This window comes from Leuciscus leuciscus, assembly GCF_965113295.1.
Source record: "Leuciscus leuciscus genome assembly, chromosome: 6".
Lineage (NCBI taxonomy): Eukaryota > Metazoa > Chordata > Actinopteri > Cypriniformes > Leuciscidae > Leuciscus > Leuciscus leuciscus.
The window spans coordinates 16767583-16784822 of NC_138730.1; the positions used below are offsets into that span (position 1 = coordinate 16767583).

The 17240-nt window shown below is 37.1% G+C and overlaps 1 protein-coding gene across 1 annotated transcript in view; it reads right to left on the minus strand.

The window, feature by feature from the left end:
* Positions 1–17240, minus strand: part of pigk (phosphatidylinositol glycan anchor biosynthesis, class K) — a 49409-nt gene that overhangs the window by 11601 nt on the left and 20568 nt on the right. Inside the window, exon 10 of the mRNA XM_082174066.1 lies at positions 10357–10432. Coding sequence (XP_082030192.1) covers positions 10357–10432 — 76 coding nt within the window. The remainder of the gene's footprint in view (positions 1–10356; positions 10433–17240) is intronic.

The following is a 17240-nucleotide window of genomic DNA, read 5'->3' on the forward strand; positions in this document are numbered from 1 at the left end:
CCAAAATGCACGTTAAACTCGCAGAACATGCAGAGATTTGCTGCATTTAAAGATCTAGCAATATTGAGCTAGCTTTGAAAGCATAAGATCCCACCCTCCCTTCACAGCATCTCCAAAGCCACGCCTCCTTTAAAACACATGAACGCTTACAGCAGGGAGCAAACAAAAGCGTTGCGGGAGAAGGCGTTAAACTACCTCATGTCTCAAAGCACATAACATTACAATAATAATGAACATAGCTTAAAGAGCACTGACCTGTACCACCTGACTGCTGCAAATTCATTTCGGCGTTGATAGTGTTGCCATTGAAACTTATTAATTCGATTCAGGAACCGCTCCTAGTATAACGTCACAGGTTTTATGCCTCCTCCAAATTACAGTAGTTATGGCGTGAACGCAGCATAAGCTGGTTGTTTTGGTTCAGGAAGAACTGAAAAAAGTAGCTGATGGTTGTTTGTGGTGCTCAGTGACTGACGTCTGTCTAACGAGGAGGAATGGAAATACATACGTTGACAGGGAGGTGACATCGTATCATTGCATTCGGAACAAATTAAATAATTGGATGAAAATGTTATGGTCCTACGCCTTCCACAGACAATATATATTTACATATAAATACATTTAGACCACTTAACTTAGTTATTGATATCAGGATGTGAAGAGACTTTCAACCAGCATAACAAAAAATATATAAAAAAATAATCTGTTACAAATCGCCTACCCTGCCTTTAATGTGAATCACGTTTTTTAACGTGCGGAGGATCAGACTACATAGTTATTTAATTAAATCACAGCCTTTGATTTGACAGACGCACCATATCACGATTATCGAGCAGCTCCATTTATTTAATTTTACATAGGATATTTAATTATTAGCCATTCATCAATTTAGAAACCTCCAGCAACTCCTGTTAGGAAAACCCTGCTCTATATGATCCTGCTTATTACATGCTTACTAACCAAATAAATGAATAATTTCACCCCAAATCAATACTTCATGTCCATTTATTTATTTGATTATGTGAGAACAATGAGAGATGTGGAGTAAGAACGCTGTAGGAGATCACACAAATTGATAAAGCACACTAGATGCCTGATTCTGATTCTCTAACACGATAACTGTGTGGCTGTGAAGTAGTTCCAGATCTAGACCGCATTTCAGTTCAATTTCCCTTTGCCGAATAATATCAGTTATGTATAGCTGTATAGTCTACCACAGCAAAAGACCCAGAAAAAATAAAGATATTGGCCAAAGCATTTTTTTTTTCCCCCTCTAAATTATTTTTATCTACAGAAAGCACATCCCTCCCCCCTCGCTCTTTCTCTCACACACACGCAACACAGAACCATGTTGTTCTATATTATCTTATCAATAACTCAATATTGCGTTGTCAATTATTTCTTATGCAGTTGATCACAGAGTGCTGCACCTGAAGTGTTGAGTAGAGATATCAAGAGTATCCTGGCTAGTTAACATAAAATACATGCTGGTTTCAATGAAGATTAACACCTCTGTAAAGCTGCTCCATATGCGTGCATAGATATTGTATGAAAAGAGATGTGAAGTGATAGGCTAGTACTTCACTATATATTTAAATATTATTCTGGGGAACCTGTCCTTGAGTTCTGTTAAAACAGAATACTTGTACTTATCCTCAATTACATTTACAAGGAATTTTTTTTTTTTTTTCTCCATTACAATTTCGTGTAGACTTCAAAGTACATATGTCATCATGACTTAAAAGTATTTTTCTTTTTCCCAGTTTTTCTTTATCCTAACAAGCCAATCAATCATGCCCACATAAATTCATTTTTGGGTGAATAATCTCTTTCAGACACAGACTTTAAACAAATGTGTTTTTTATAATAACAATTTAGATTATGATCTTGAGTCAAGTGTGAGCAGTGTGATTAGTTTTGATTATTAATCTAAAAATTACTATATTCACAATAAATGTCAAACCACTATAAAATCATTGTCTGCTAATTTTAACTAAAATATCCGGGTTAACTTTAACATCTGCAGTGTCCTCGAGTTTTAACAATGAGAAAATTGTGATTAATGACAGGGTTCTTTACAAAGTTTATAAAAAAAAAAAAAAAAAAAGAGAAAATCATTTTTTCAGTCTTTTGTTTTCAAAAGTCAATTTAAAATGCCAAGATAAGTGTTTAATTTTTAACGTTTAAATACCTTCAATTAAACAAAAAAAATTTTTTCAGGTATTCAAGTATATTTCACTTTCTGATAAACGATAGAGGATTCAGTCTCTTTAAATCCCTCCTTTCTGTGAGCCTACTCTACTCTGATTGGTCAGATGGCTTAGTCTGATGTGATTGGTCTACTCTGCTCTGATTGGTCAGATGAACCAATCTGTTGTGATTGAGCATAATAGGTAGCCTAGCAAGCCAGACCTACATCAAGATGTTAGGTCTGGCAACTCACCATTGGCACGGCTCAATCCGAGGGGCGGGATAAACGGTTGTCTCTCAAAATCCCTCTGCACGCAATAGGACAGCGCTACAACCAATCAGAGCAACGAATCCAGTCGGCAAAACTCCCCCCCAAAAAATGACTTAAATGCCGTTCTTTGCTCTTTTCTCAAAGAAAAGTTTAACTCCGAGTCGTGGCCAAAGCCGATTCGAAAGACTGCTGTTCGCCAACAGCAGAAGCCATTCTTTGTTTTCAAGTAGCAGGGAACCGTCGCAACTCTGTCGTCATTATGTTAAGCCCGCCCCGCCTACTCTATACACGATGTGATTGGCCTGACCTGAGTTTGGTTTCCAGCTCGAAAATCAGCGGAGAGTTGCTAGACCACACTGGCTGCAAAATAAATGTTGCTGCCGTTAGGGTGCGTCTAGATTTCTAGGCTACATAATAGGGACATTTTAAGTACAATTTCTAAGTACATTTCTTCTGAATATGAAGTAAAACAGCAAGAATCTTGAAAGTTTTGACATAACATGAACAAAAACTGGTCAAACTCTTAAAAACTCTTCTTTAGCAATTATGCATAAGAATAAAAAGTCATGAGTTTAGAATCCCATGAGTTAATTAATAAATGTATTATTATTTTATTTTTTTTGGCTTAACTATCCCTTTAAGTTTTCTGGTAAATCATGCTTTATGCGTGGAATAGGGGTTATGCGGAACGCCCAATGTTCGAACTGGAAAACAGGTATAAGCATTTCCGGTTTGCACTACCGTACGCATCTGCAGCGCTAGGTGAAAACACCTTTTCGCTTTTTTAGAAAACAATTCTTATTTCTGTTTTAATAAAAATGTCACGAATGCTTAAGTATCAGAAAAAAAGTTTTTATAAAAAAACTTCATTTGATTGTTTTAATCCTATGCAAGCAAATATAAAAGGTTAAACTACTATGATAGCATACAAGTCTAAACTAACTTACTGATAGTTAGCTAACTCTACATCGGGTGCCATTAGCAAAAGCTACATACTAACTTACATACCTTCATAATCATGAATAAATGAGGAGGCGTAAAACTTTATCTAACGGAGTACTCGGGGGTCTGGAAGTCCGTTTGGCAATACGATGTACATCTGAAATGGACAGAATGGGTAGCACCTGTAAACACCGGCTATAAAAGGTCGCCATTCCTACGCTGTGTTTACCTCAGTAATTGAGGACCGGACGTAGTTATATCTGTTTTGTAGAACCCGGAAATATGTTGTGTATAACCCCTATTGTACTCCATTCTGCTGGAATGGAAACTCTGCCATCAAACCCCATGCTATTCAGTGAAGAAATGATTTTCGATTGAACTGGTTCACAACCCAGACAAAAAAGGACAAAAAGAGGACAAGCCATGCATCCTCCTCCTCCAGCTTTGATTCCCTAAAGCCATAGTGCTGAGGCATCAAACTGTCAAGCCAACAAATAACTATTCAAAGCTGAAAGCAAGAGTCCTCAGAGCAAAATCATCGCAACAAGCAGAGTAATTGAGTTTGGAGAAAAGCATTCAGCTGAGTACACCGTGATTAGTCTCTGACATTTAAATTCTGATTCAGAAGCAAGAATGATCGCTGCACAAAGGGGATAACCTAATCCTCAACCGGAGACAGAAGGTTTGAACCAGGAGACAGCACGGCTAACAAGAGCTCTTGGAAGAAAAGACAGGGTTACAGCCCAGCGTTCCCACTGCTACTGTATGACCTCATACACTGACTAGATTTGTTAAATAGATTAAACATGGGGGATTTCTCTAAGAACGAACTTGCAGTCTGCACTGTTTTTGAAAGAAGTCTCTTATGCTCACCAAGTCTATCTATTTGATTCAAAATAGAGTAAAAACAGAACTATTGTGAAATATTAGTATAATTCCTGTGATGGCTAAGCTGAATTTTCAGCATCATTACTCCAGTCTTCAGTGTCACAAGATCCTTCAGAAATCATTCTAATATGCTTATTTGCGGCTCAAGAAATATTTATTATTATTACCAATGCCGAAAACAGATTTTTGCTGCCTATTTTTTTGTCAAAAGATTTAGTTGTCAAATAAAAATGTATTTTGAACTTTCTATTTATAAAAGAATCCTAAAAAAAAAAAATCTCAGTTTCCAAAAAACAAACAAACAAAAAGCAGCAAAAACGGTTTTCAACATTGATAATAAGATCCATTACTAATAACTGAGCACCAATAATAAATTATAATTGAGCAACAAATACGAATGTTTAAGCTTAGTAAGCTTAGCCATCACAGGAATAAATTATGTTTTAAAATTAAAAACAGAAAGCAGTTCTGCAGTTCAATTCTGCTAAATTGTGATCGTATTTCAAAATATTACTAAAGTTTTACTTTATTTTTAATCAAATAAAGGCATCCTTGGAGAGCATAAACAATAAAAACAATAAAAAAAAATCTTAATTATTCCAAGCTTTTGACCGTTAGTGTCTCCATCTCGTTCAATAGTAGAGGATACAGCAGATTACTGTTCTCTGGCATACTTTATTGAGACTCTACAGCATTCCTCCACCACTGTGCTCCAGAGACCAGAATAAGCTCTTTAAAATACTGAAAATGAGCTTGACAACACTGTGTTACTGGATGTATGGAGTTCTCCAGGATTTTAACATCATTTGATAAATTACTTTTGCCATGCTCATTAGAAAATGTAGTAAAAAAAAAAAACTATTAAAAATGAATATAATTTTTTATTAATTAAAAATAAAACAGGAATTAATATTATTAGGTGCAATCTATAAAGCCAATTCATGTAGAAAGGAGGTATATTTATACTGAAAAGAATGACAATGACTTAACTGAACTATGGTGCACAAATCGTGCCTCGTTAAACTGGATTGTGGATGATAAGGTAATATGATGCAGATGTTAAAGGATAGTTCACCTAAACATGAAAATTAGCCCATGATTTACACACCCTCAAGCCATCCTAGGTGTATATGACTTTCTTTTTTCAGACGAACACAATCGGAGTTATATAAAAAAATTTCCTGGCTCTTCCAAGCTTATAATGGCAGTGAATGGAGGACGAGATTTTGAAGCCCAAAAAAGTGCATCTATCCATCATAAAAGTAATCCATTCGGCTCCATGGGGTTAATAAAATTGAAGGATGGGTGCACTTTTTTTGCATTCAAAATCATATCCTCCATTCACTGCCATTATAAAGCTTGGAAGAGTCAGGGCATTTTTTTTTATTTAACTCCGATTCTATTCATCTGACAGGAAAAAAGTCAGATACACCAAGGATGACTTGAAGGGGAGTACATCATGGGGTAATTTTCATTTTTGGGTGAACTATCCCTTTAATGCGTACAAAAGTGATGCAACTATTCAGTGAATTAGGCACATAATATCACAGCAATTTGAGGTAGAATTATTCATCTTTGGCTATCTTAAATAATTCTGTGCTGTTCTAAAAATGCTCTTTAATGTTTCTGTCTTAAGACACTTTAGAACTTTGATCATTAAACATTTTGAATCTAAGAAAAGATATCTTAAACTACAAAATATCTGCACATTTTAAACAGAAGCTCACTTACAAATTATCTTAAAGTATCAGTCATAATCAAATTTTTAACGGGTCCATGGCTACATTGCAAATCAAACATGTATAAAAGTTCTGAATGGAGGAGGAAATGTCATTTCCATTTTGCAGTCTACAAGGTTTGATGAATATCTGATCTGGGGAACAAAAAAACAGTCACTCTTTAACCAGCAAAAAGGCATGATTAGAAATAATATTTAAATTAGGCACTGTGAGTGTGTGTGTGTGTGTGTGTGTGTGTGTGTGTGTGTGTGTGTGTGAGTGTGAGTGTGTGAGAGAGAGAGAGAGAGAGAGAGAGAGAGAGAGAGAGAGAGAGAGAGAGAGATTGTGTAACTTACAGTAAGTCCTTGCTAAAAATACACTATAATACCCAAGTTACTTTTTTCAAACAAGTATAATTGAATGTATTTACAATTGAAAAAAATTGTTATAGTGCGACAAAAATAAGTAACATTATGTTTAGTTTAGAATGACTAAAATTACTTTAAGACTACAACAAGAATGTGAATCCAATTGAAATGGCTCTTGAAAGTCTCTATACCACGACGCAATGTGACTACGTCTTTGGCTTGATAAGGAAAGATGTCCATTCAGCACTCTTATAACACTACACAACTCTCTTTTTTGAAATAGAGCAAGAACACCACCTTCCTTATCTGTGAAGAGCGGCCACAGGAGAATCTGACCTGAAAACCACACTTTTTTGAGCATTACATTCATTCAGTTATTCTAATATTCACAAAACAGTCCCGCATCACACCACTGCGCATTTGCATTCAATTCTGCTATCATAGAATTTCTATGATATTCTGATGGCTTGGAACTCTCCTTCAATGTTGATCCATTTGTGGTATCATTCATGTTTGTAATACAAGTCCAGAAAGAAATGCACACCAAAGTTTAATTACAGGGTTAGGGTTATATCATGTCCAAACCAACTGCGACAATGTACATTTTCTGACCACAAGTTCTTCGTACATTTTTCGATGCGACAAAACCACTGCCAATCCAAACATATTTTACATCTTTTGGCTGGTTAGGACAAAAAAAAGTATCTAATATTGCATTATGTTTGGTTAGACGGTATTAGGGGTTTGATCATATTCTTAATCTAAATCAGAGTTTAAGAAATAATGAGGTTTTTGCCTTTGCCATTATCTCTAAATAACCATGTAGCAGAGGAGAATTTGCCCAAAGCTGGTTTGTATCTTACTATATTTGGTATATACATACTACACAGCACCCTATAAAAGACTCATTTTCTTCCTAGAAACCTAGGAAGAATCTGTTGCTCTGTTTGAAAATTGTGGCGCACAATCACCATCCAACTGAAGCAAATCTGCCGGAAAGAACGGGCTAAAATCAAACAGTGTAAGACTGTGGGGGTGCAAAAGAAAAACGAGAAAATGAAAGTGTTTGGGCATACAGGGAATGGCAAATAAAGAACTGATTTAAGAGTTATTTACTGATTTAAGTACTGAATTTAATTGAGATATTAAATTAATTTGAGATCATAGTGTTTGGTATTCAGACAGAATCATTTTAAATGCTTAGGCATTTTGTCCAGAAGTAATATTTTAATAAAGGAATCAGTAAAGGGAGTCTCTGCTTAAAGGGTTAGTTCACCCAAAAATGAAAATTCTGTCAGTAATTGCTCGCCCTCATGCTGATCCAACCCCCTAAGATTTCGTTCATCTTCGGAACACAAATTAAGATATTTTTGATGAAATCTGAGAGCTGTCTCTCTCCCCCAAAGGCTTCTATGTTATTGAAACTTGCCGGCCCAGAAAAGTTAGTAAAGACAATGTTTAAAATAGTCCAAGTGACTACAGTGGCTCAACCTTAAGTTTATCAAGCGACGAGAATACTTTTTGTGCGTAAAAACAATACAAAAATGATGACTTTATTCAACTATTCATTTTCTTCAATGTGGGCCTCTGAGTGAGTTCACGTAGTGAAGCAGCACAGTGCTTCTGTGTTGTACGTCACACGCATCACACACATGACCAGCGTTGGCCAATAGTAAGCCTACGTGCTGACGTACAACCCGGAAGCGCTGCGCTGTTACACTACGTGAACTCATTCAGAAGCCCACACAGAAGAAAATTAATAGTTGAATAAATCATTATTTTGGGGGGGTTTTGCGCACAAAAAGTATTCTCGTCGCTTGATAAACTTATGGTTGAGCCACTGTAGGCCAGCAAGTTTCAATAACATAGAAGCCTTTGGAGGAGTGAGCCAGCTCTAAGATTTCTTAAAAAATATCTTAATTTGTGTTTCGAAGATGAACGAAAGTCTTACGGGGTTGGAACAACATGAGGGTGAGCAATTACTGACAGAATTTTCAGTTTTGGCCGAACTTACCCTTTAACATTCTCACTAATAAAAATTTATGAAGAGAAAGGAGAGATGGAGATAGAAAGATCAATGGTTCTGATGTAGTCAGCATGAGGCCAGTAATAGAGTCCAGCACGCCGTGGGAGGGAGCGTCCAATCATCCGAATACAGAATGAACGAATGCTATTAGGACGACTCATCCCGCTACATATACACACACTGCCTCACACTGTCTTTTTATCCTGAATAGAACATTCACATATTTATGAATGCCATTGCGAAGCTCGGTTATGACAGTTCGATATCATCACTCTAAAGACAGTCATGACTCATGACAGGCCTGAATCTTCAGCAATATGCTGCAGTCCTCCAGATGATTTCTTAAAGCCACTGGGGTTTCGATGGCAAAAATCGAAAAGAAGCCTTTTTTTCTCATACACAATTGAATATGACAATCCATATATATATATATATATATATACTGAAATATGTTCTAGATGTTCTATAGATATGTTCAGAAATTTAAGAGAAGTAATACAATAGTCAGTGTCCAGTCCACCTCAAAGATTTGGTTCATTTCTAGGTGGTTTGCAAGGATTTTTGCCGATATTTAAATGGTTGAAATTAATTCAGACCTCTCTAACGCCAGAAACATTTTATGAAATTACAACGGATGCAGAGACGACAATAAAATGATTTATAGGGATAGTTCACCCAAATATTTTTATTCTGTCATTACTCACCCTCATGTCGCTCCAAACCCGTAAGACTTTCATTCATCTTCAGAACACAAATTAAGATCTTTTTAATAAAATCTAAGCAATTTCTGTCCCTCCATTGACACAGTCTACGCAACTATCACTTTGATGCATCAAAAAGTTTACAAAGAGATCGTAAAACTAATCCATATGAATTGAGCGGTTTAATCCAAATTTTCTGAAGAGACAAGATTGCTTTATATGAGGAACAGATTGAATTTAGGCTTTTAATCACATTTAAACATTCATTCGGAAAGGTTCGCTTCACGTGTGAGAACCAATGAGGTTCATTCTCGTGTTACGCAGCAAAATTGAGCTTCCGCAAGAACCAATGAGGTTCATTCTCGTGTTACGCAGTAATTTGAGTTTCAGCAAGAACCAATAAGGTTAATTCTCTTTGTTACGCAGGACGTTTGAGCTTCCGCAAGAACCAATGAGGTTTGTTCTTGTGCGTCAATCAGGTTTGGTTGAGCTTCTGTTTAGGTTTGCAGATCAATTGTGAATAAAAGCCGAAATTTAATCTGTTCATCATATAAAGTATCATGTCTCTTCATAAAATGTGCACTAAACTGCTCAATCCATATGGATTAGTATTACAATCTCTTTATGGTAGTTGCGTAGTTGTCTATAGAGGAACATAATCTATCAGATTTCATTAAAAAAAGATCATCATTTATGTTTCGAAAATGAACGAAAGTCTTACGGCTTTGAAACAATATGAGGGTGCGTAAATTATGGCAGAATTTTCATTTTTGTGTAAACAATCCCTTTAATAAATAATCAGATGTAAATGATATGCAAATAACACTTAAAAGTGAACTATATTAGGGTATACTGCTAAATGACTGGAAGAGCACAGCAAATATCATTTTTGCATTCGCATTTGCTACAACAGCAAAAACAAACAAACAATGGATTGTGAAAGCAGATGTCAAAATTACAGTCAGTCCCTTAGCAGCTCTACTTAAAACCACACTCCAGCTGTGTTAACTAATTTCCTGTAATTTCATGCCAGAGTAATATAACACAACAGTATAGTGAAATAAATGTACATTCATTAAAACAAAAACTAAACAAAGAAGCCTTTTTTTCAAAGAAGATAGATTTATGAAGTTGAAAAATAAATATGTATCTTATGAATAATCAATTGTACGTTTCGAACGTTCACAATCATGGACCATATCAACCATTTCCTCATTAATATATTCCACCAATATTTAACAATTAGACTTACCTGATGAATAATTTCAGCCACTGGAAGTTGGTCCACATACGTCAACGATTCGATCTGTAGATCGCCACTTCCAGACCTGAAGGAACAAAACAAGAAGAGGCAACTGTCTTAAAACAAGTCCTTTTTAAACGTAATGCTTTCCAACTTTGCCAGCGGCAAAACAACAAAACCGTATTTTCAGACTAAACAAATCATTTGTTTTGTCTTCCGTAAAATTGAAGCACCCTCTAATCTAACCACATTACTATGCAGTGGGCTGAAGAAGCCAAAGCCTCATCAACGTACAGCCATTCCCTTACGAAATTGCCCGCAGTCTGTTCGTTTGAGTGGTGGGATGATGTTTTGGCCTTCATGTGGGCCAGCAAAGCTCAGAGGCAGGACCAGACGAAAGAGTCTGCTTCAGCCCGGCTGTCTCCGGCTTCATACATGAGTGGCTGCTGAAATTGAATTCAGGATGCAGCTCTCAATTCCACACAACAACTGACTGAGACAGAGTATGATCTGGAGTGGAAGGTACCACAACAAAAACAACTTTCCTTTATAATGAATAAAGGGAAGATAAGAGTAAGCGATACAAAACCCTCATGAAATCCCATTGGACTATATTTTCGAAAAAAATGTCTGCATCCAGAGTTAGTTGAAGCAACACTTTTATATGGTTAGTAGGACAAATAAAACAAATCGAGCTTTAAAATATTCATTGGGTGACGAGGGGGTGGTGACTGACAGGTAATTTTAGAGGTGTCATTGCTATTCACTGAACAAACAGCAAACAAACTGAAAGGTGTTTGTATGAAGAATGAGGCGTTGGAGAGTGGAGGCAATTGGTAATCTATAGTTGGGCACAGCATTTCAGCCGACAAATCACTCCTGTATTTCAATGAGCGGCCTGGACAGCAAATTCATGGCCCATCGGGATGAGGCTTTTTCTATTAGGTGACAAAATGGCCTGTCATTCTAGCCATGTGTATGGTATAGGCACATTGAACCACTTTTGGTTTCGGTTTAAATGGCTAGACTTGAATTACTGCAAAACGGAAAAGCAACAAGAACACGGCAATATTATTTACTGTGAGCCTGCCAGCTCCAACATCTGCACACCAGCAATGAAACCGCAATAAAAACACTGCAGTAGCAATGTAACAAATCGCTTCATTCTAACAAGTAATAAAATAAACAAATTTTTTTCATTTACGTTTTCAAAACGTCACAATTCCAACAAAAAGGTTGCTAATATGTTTTGGATTAGTTTTAACGTGTTTCTAAGAGGTTGCTAGGGTGTTCTGAAGTGATTGTTTCGTGGTTTGAAGAGAGTCAAAATCGCCCACCCTCTTTATGACATTCTGGTCCCAAGATCTCAACAATCCTTCAAATCCTTGTTAAGAATCTCCCCAACAAGCCACACAATTTGAGGTGTAATTCATGCATGTAGTCAAAATGGTGTGGGACAAGTTACTAGGGGTGTAACTACACAAAAAGGACGGTTCTGAAGTCAGTTTTGAAGTCACGATTTGGTAAAACAGCAAACCACTTTTTTTTCTATAAAACAGTCTGTATTTAATATATAAGAGTCTGTCAATGTTGTTGCAACTGGAACTAACATACCGCACAGTTTATGGTGCTGTAATTGAGGGAGGAGATCTGAAGTGCGTACACTTTTGGATGCAAAATACTGTATGTTAGAAAAATATTTTTGGATAAAGTTAGAATCGAGAATTGCAGTGCTCCCATTCTAATCCGCTCCATTTGTTTTGAGCATGCGTCGCCGGCACTTGTTCATTGAAGTCTGCGAATTTAAACATGTACACACTTGCTGTCAGGATAATAAATGGAAATACTTGCGTGAATTTGTAACATTTACATGCAAGTATACAACTGTACTATGTAAGTTGTGCACTGAGGAAAACACATCTCAAACATATTAAAACACAAACATCTGACAGAAGGGCAAGCCATGTTTATGATTTAGTTTAAAGAGCTTAACATAAAGCGCATCTCATGTTTATGACAAATTGGATCGTCCACTTATCTGGCAGAAGCTCACTCTGTCATTTGTTACTTTTCAGATGAACATCAACATCAACATACAACATCAAAGAATATCGATATAAACGATATCATTACAAACAAGGGGGGAAACTCTGAGTTTGAAATTACATTCCACACAAAGTTCCACACATGCAGTGGTTAAAACAACACTGTATTCAACCGTGCGCTTTTACACCCCTACAAGGTATGCATCAAAACCTAATACTTGACAGATTATCTGTGGGGTTGCTACTAGGGCTGAAAACAGTTGAAAAATGTTCTGAATTTTATTAAATTCTCATTTTGCTGAAAGATACAGCGCAACTTACCAAAATTTATCATGTCTCATGTAATCGCTCAACCAGTGTTTCAACTAACAATTCAAAACAATATTTATGTTTCAAAACATAAAGATGTCAATAAAACTGCTTGTAAATAATGTTGCGTAACATTGCATTTACCTTAGAAAAGCCATTCAATGACCATAATGTGATAGTTAGCTAGTAAAAGTATTTTTCCCGTAGCGTACTTGTAATGTACCTGATATACATCCAAATGAATCAATGTCAAATCAAATTGATTCGTTATCGGAACTGCAAGTTTGTGAATACCCAGCCCTAGTTGCTACTCAACTGCAATATCCAACACTATCCAACTATATTTCTTCCATTGGCTGTTGCTACATCACACCTCATTTGCATAAAGGCCCAAAACCACTAAACAGACATCAAAGAACTAGCAGCGATGAAAGTCAGCTGTGTGTGTCGTCTCACACGGCTAACTAGCACGTACGTTCTGCATCTATGTGAGAGGAAATAACTCTCCAGGCCAGGAGGTGGCAGTAGTCTGTATTCATCATTCAAAAACAGAAAACCAGAAGAGCTAGGGCTTCTGAAATCACCCCCTATACCCTTAAATAGGGCACTATTTGAGGGGACAGCCATTTGCAGTGGTGTCCGAAACGATAGTGGACGTTACTGAGTGCGCTCATTCAATCCGACAATGCACCACAGTAACGGGTGTACAACTGATGTATGGTCAACAGCAAGAGAATACCCATAATGCACTGTGAGAGTCACGCGTCGAATGAATTCCCGTGTCTGACCAAAAGACGCTGACCGCAGCAGAATCATCCATCCATCCATATTCCAAACCGCTGGTTCAATGTGGCTACAACGTAATATCATACAGGTACATTACCTTTAAATGAATAATTAGATTGTTTAATTACGGTTTATGTATGCTAGTTTCCATGACAGTTCAAGATAAATCTTTTCATTACTACTGGAGCTGCCAGTTAGCTACGTTTTAAATGATTATTAAACAGCACAAACCGTGCAAAAGCAGCAGCGCTTCAGCGCACTCAGTGTCCGAATTCACTCACTCGTTTTAATTAACTCTCTCAGTGGACTAAATTAGTTGAGTAATGTAGGGGATAGTGAATGAAGATACAGGGGGCGATTTCGAAAACAGCATACGACTGCGAATATACAATGAGAAGAGGCTTAGGTGTGTCCAAAATGGCATATGCTCTTAAATAGGTCCTTATTTTGAATAAGTATTTACTTCACGACCACTAAAAAAAAGTATGTTCTATATAGTATGACTGTATATAGTAGGAAAATAATCGGGACATACATTTGACATATTGCTTTTATCACATGACCACCAGCATCAGTTGCATAGAATCATTCATAAATCCTCTCCCGTGGCCTCATGGGATAGTAAAGTGTCCATCTATACAGTAGGGAAGTATGCGATTTCGGATACAGCCTTACTGTTAGCCCTCTTGATTTGTTTTGCTTGCTTTCGTCACTTCCTTCTGTTTTTGAATGATCTGACCCACCAACACGTTACGCCACCAATTAAACATATTCAATCGAATGAAAAAAACGATGACATGAGCCTGGCTAGTGCTCAACGACAGCCGGACTGTTGGATTGGTATGTCATGGCCTTAAAGTCTTCTTGAAATCAAAACTGACATGATTTTACTTAGCGCAGATTAGTAGACTTGTAGTGAATAAATAATCTGTGCAAATGAAACCACAAAAAAAAAAAAAAATTGTTTTCAAAATTTCAAGTCAAAATCAGAAAGTGTGTTTCTCCTCTGGAATTGTGTTCCTCATTGTGTTCCTCAAATCAAGCCCTGCCATCTATTATTTATAATTGAATATTCTGTTTCACTTAAAGGTCCCATATTGTACACCTTTCTGGGGTTTTATTTTAGGTGTGGATGTCCTTAAGAACATATTTGCGGTATTAGTACCAAAAACCATCTCAATATATGTTTACAGCTCCTTTCTCAGGAGCTCTGCCAAGAACAGGTCGTTTTTGGACTGTCTAATTAATATTCATGAGCCTCTCTTCTGATTGGCCTGTTGTTTTCTGAGTGACCAACGGCCAGGCCAACCACAAGTGACTAGGGTCATGTATGCTGTAGCCTGCTGTGGCTTAGTGATGCTCACAAGTAAGGTAAATAAAACACCTGTTATGATGGTGATAAATTATTTGTTATTAAAGCATAAACATTCACAAACCACTATTCATTTAACATAAAAGCAAGCATAGGCATGGTTTGGTATGACAGAATTATTGTCAATGAAGCTGACTGCACAAGAAATCTTTCATAATGTGAACACTTCGTTTGTTCTAATCAGAGGATTTGCCAGAACAAAAACTCAGTTTTAAGCGGTGAGTGGATTCTATCTTAAATGCATCTCATTGGCCATTGCGTTCAAGAAATCAACACATATGTCTGTGTAGCCCGCACACACACGAGTACCTTACCGCCCGCACTCGCCCATCAAATCTAGTCGCGCGACGCACTCGGTTGCGTTGGGTCCCGCGGGAGTGCAGGTCTCTACATCCATCGACTGAACAGCATTTTCTCGACATGTCTCTGTGTTGCTGTTGCTCAGCAGCGATGTTGTCTGGGTTTGGGCAGAAAGAGTGAGGGATAGTGGGCAGTGCTCGGGGTGGTGACCGAGGCGATGACTGAGTAGTTCTGACATCACATTTATACGGAAGTCACAACGGCTCGTGAAAAGGCACAACTACTTTATGCAGGCTGTGTGCATTTGTCTGTGGATTGACTGTTTTGAAACCCCTAGACCTCAGTTATCATGAAAAAAGCCAGGAAATTTCATTTTTGAAATAAGGGACCTTTAAAAATATGTCACAATACTGAAGTTGGTCACAACTTTTGGTTCATGCAGACTTTAAAGTCCTTGCTCATGCTCTGGAAATCGCCAAATCTCACTGAAATCTAATGGCCTCCAGTGGATTTGCAACTGTAAATTAATGCTAGTTTGAAGGCACCTTCAGATTTTTGTTAAAACCCTAAGCAGTGATGCTTTCCTCGGAAAGCAGTTTGGAAATATGAGGCTAATCTGTCACAGCAATTTTGCAACTATTTTCACGATGACCTTTCAATTGAAAGAGTTTTGGTCAATGCATATGAAAAGAAAACCATCAGAAGGTGTCTAGAGAGGGGGCGAGTGTGTACGGAGAGCACACTTTCATTTCTTTTATGCCCACGCCGCACCTCCTGATTTATTTTTCATTCCGTAACATCACCTGACATTTAATTACTTTGAGACTTGAGACCAGCGCTAGGCAGTCAACATCATCACCCTGGGCAAACCTGAATTACAATACAATCTCGTAAAGAGTGGGCACGTATCATAAAGACGAGTGGGGAGTCTATTAAACCAGCCTCCTCTGTAAAACTTAATTTACCTAATGGAAGCCCTCTAATACAGCAGCAAAGACTGCGGAGGAAAGGAGGCGGAAAACAGGATGGCTACAGAATGATTTAGCGTCGTCACGCATCTACTGTCACACTACACAGAGACGTCTCATGGAGGGGAAAAATCAGAGTTGTGTTGCTTTTAAACACTGGGGAACGTGATGTTCTACTACGTATGCTAAAAAGGGTTAGTTCACCCAAAAAGGAATACTCTGTCATCATTTACTCCCCCTCATGCCGTTTCAAATCTGCGTGACATTTTCTGTTGTTTTTCTGAAGACCATCTTTGCTACATTTGAAATATAATTCGATGCTGGGGTTGACACTATTGTCTATGACGGTAAAATGATGCGCACCAGCTCGAAATTCAGTATGAACACATGGGAGTCTAGCCTAATGGTACACAGCTTATGAAGGACCATGTTTTAATTCAGTTTATATATATATATATAAAATATAAGATTTTTAATGTCTCTTATGCTCACCAAGGCTGCATTTATTTGATTTATTTTTTATTTTTTTTATTGTGAAATACTATTACAATTTAAAATAGCTGTTTTCTGTTTTAATATATTTTAAAATGTAATTTATTCCAGTGATCAAAGCTGAATTTTCAGCATCATTACTCCAGTTTCAGTGTCACATGATCCTTCAGAAATCATTCTAATATGCTGATTTGATGCTGAAGAAACATTCATTATTATTATCAATGTTATATTTTAAATATTCAATTAGAAAACAGTTATTTACAATTTTCATAATATTTAACATTACTTTTTTTTAGTTTTTTTTTTTTTTAATCAAATAAATGCAGCCTTGGTGAGCATAAGAGACTTCTTTTAAAAACATTAAAAAATCGTACCGATCCCAAACTTTTTAACGTCAGTGTATGCGTGCGCTAAAAGTACCATTTCGGCAGCGAGAACAATGCTGAACCAAATAAAGATAAATGTCTCGGTGGTATAGAACCAATCAGATTTGCTACAAAGAGAAGGTGGACCCGCCTTCCTCCTCACGTCTGCAAAACTCAATGAGTGAGAGAATCGTGTCAAAACTGTAAGCGCAGCTAAAAGAAAGACGGAACAGTACTGTACATATCGGGTTAT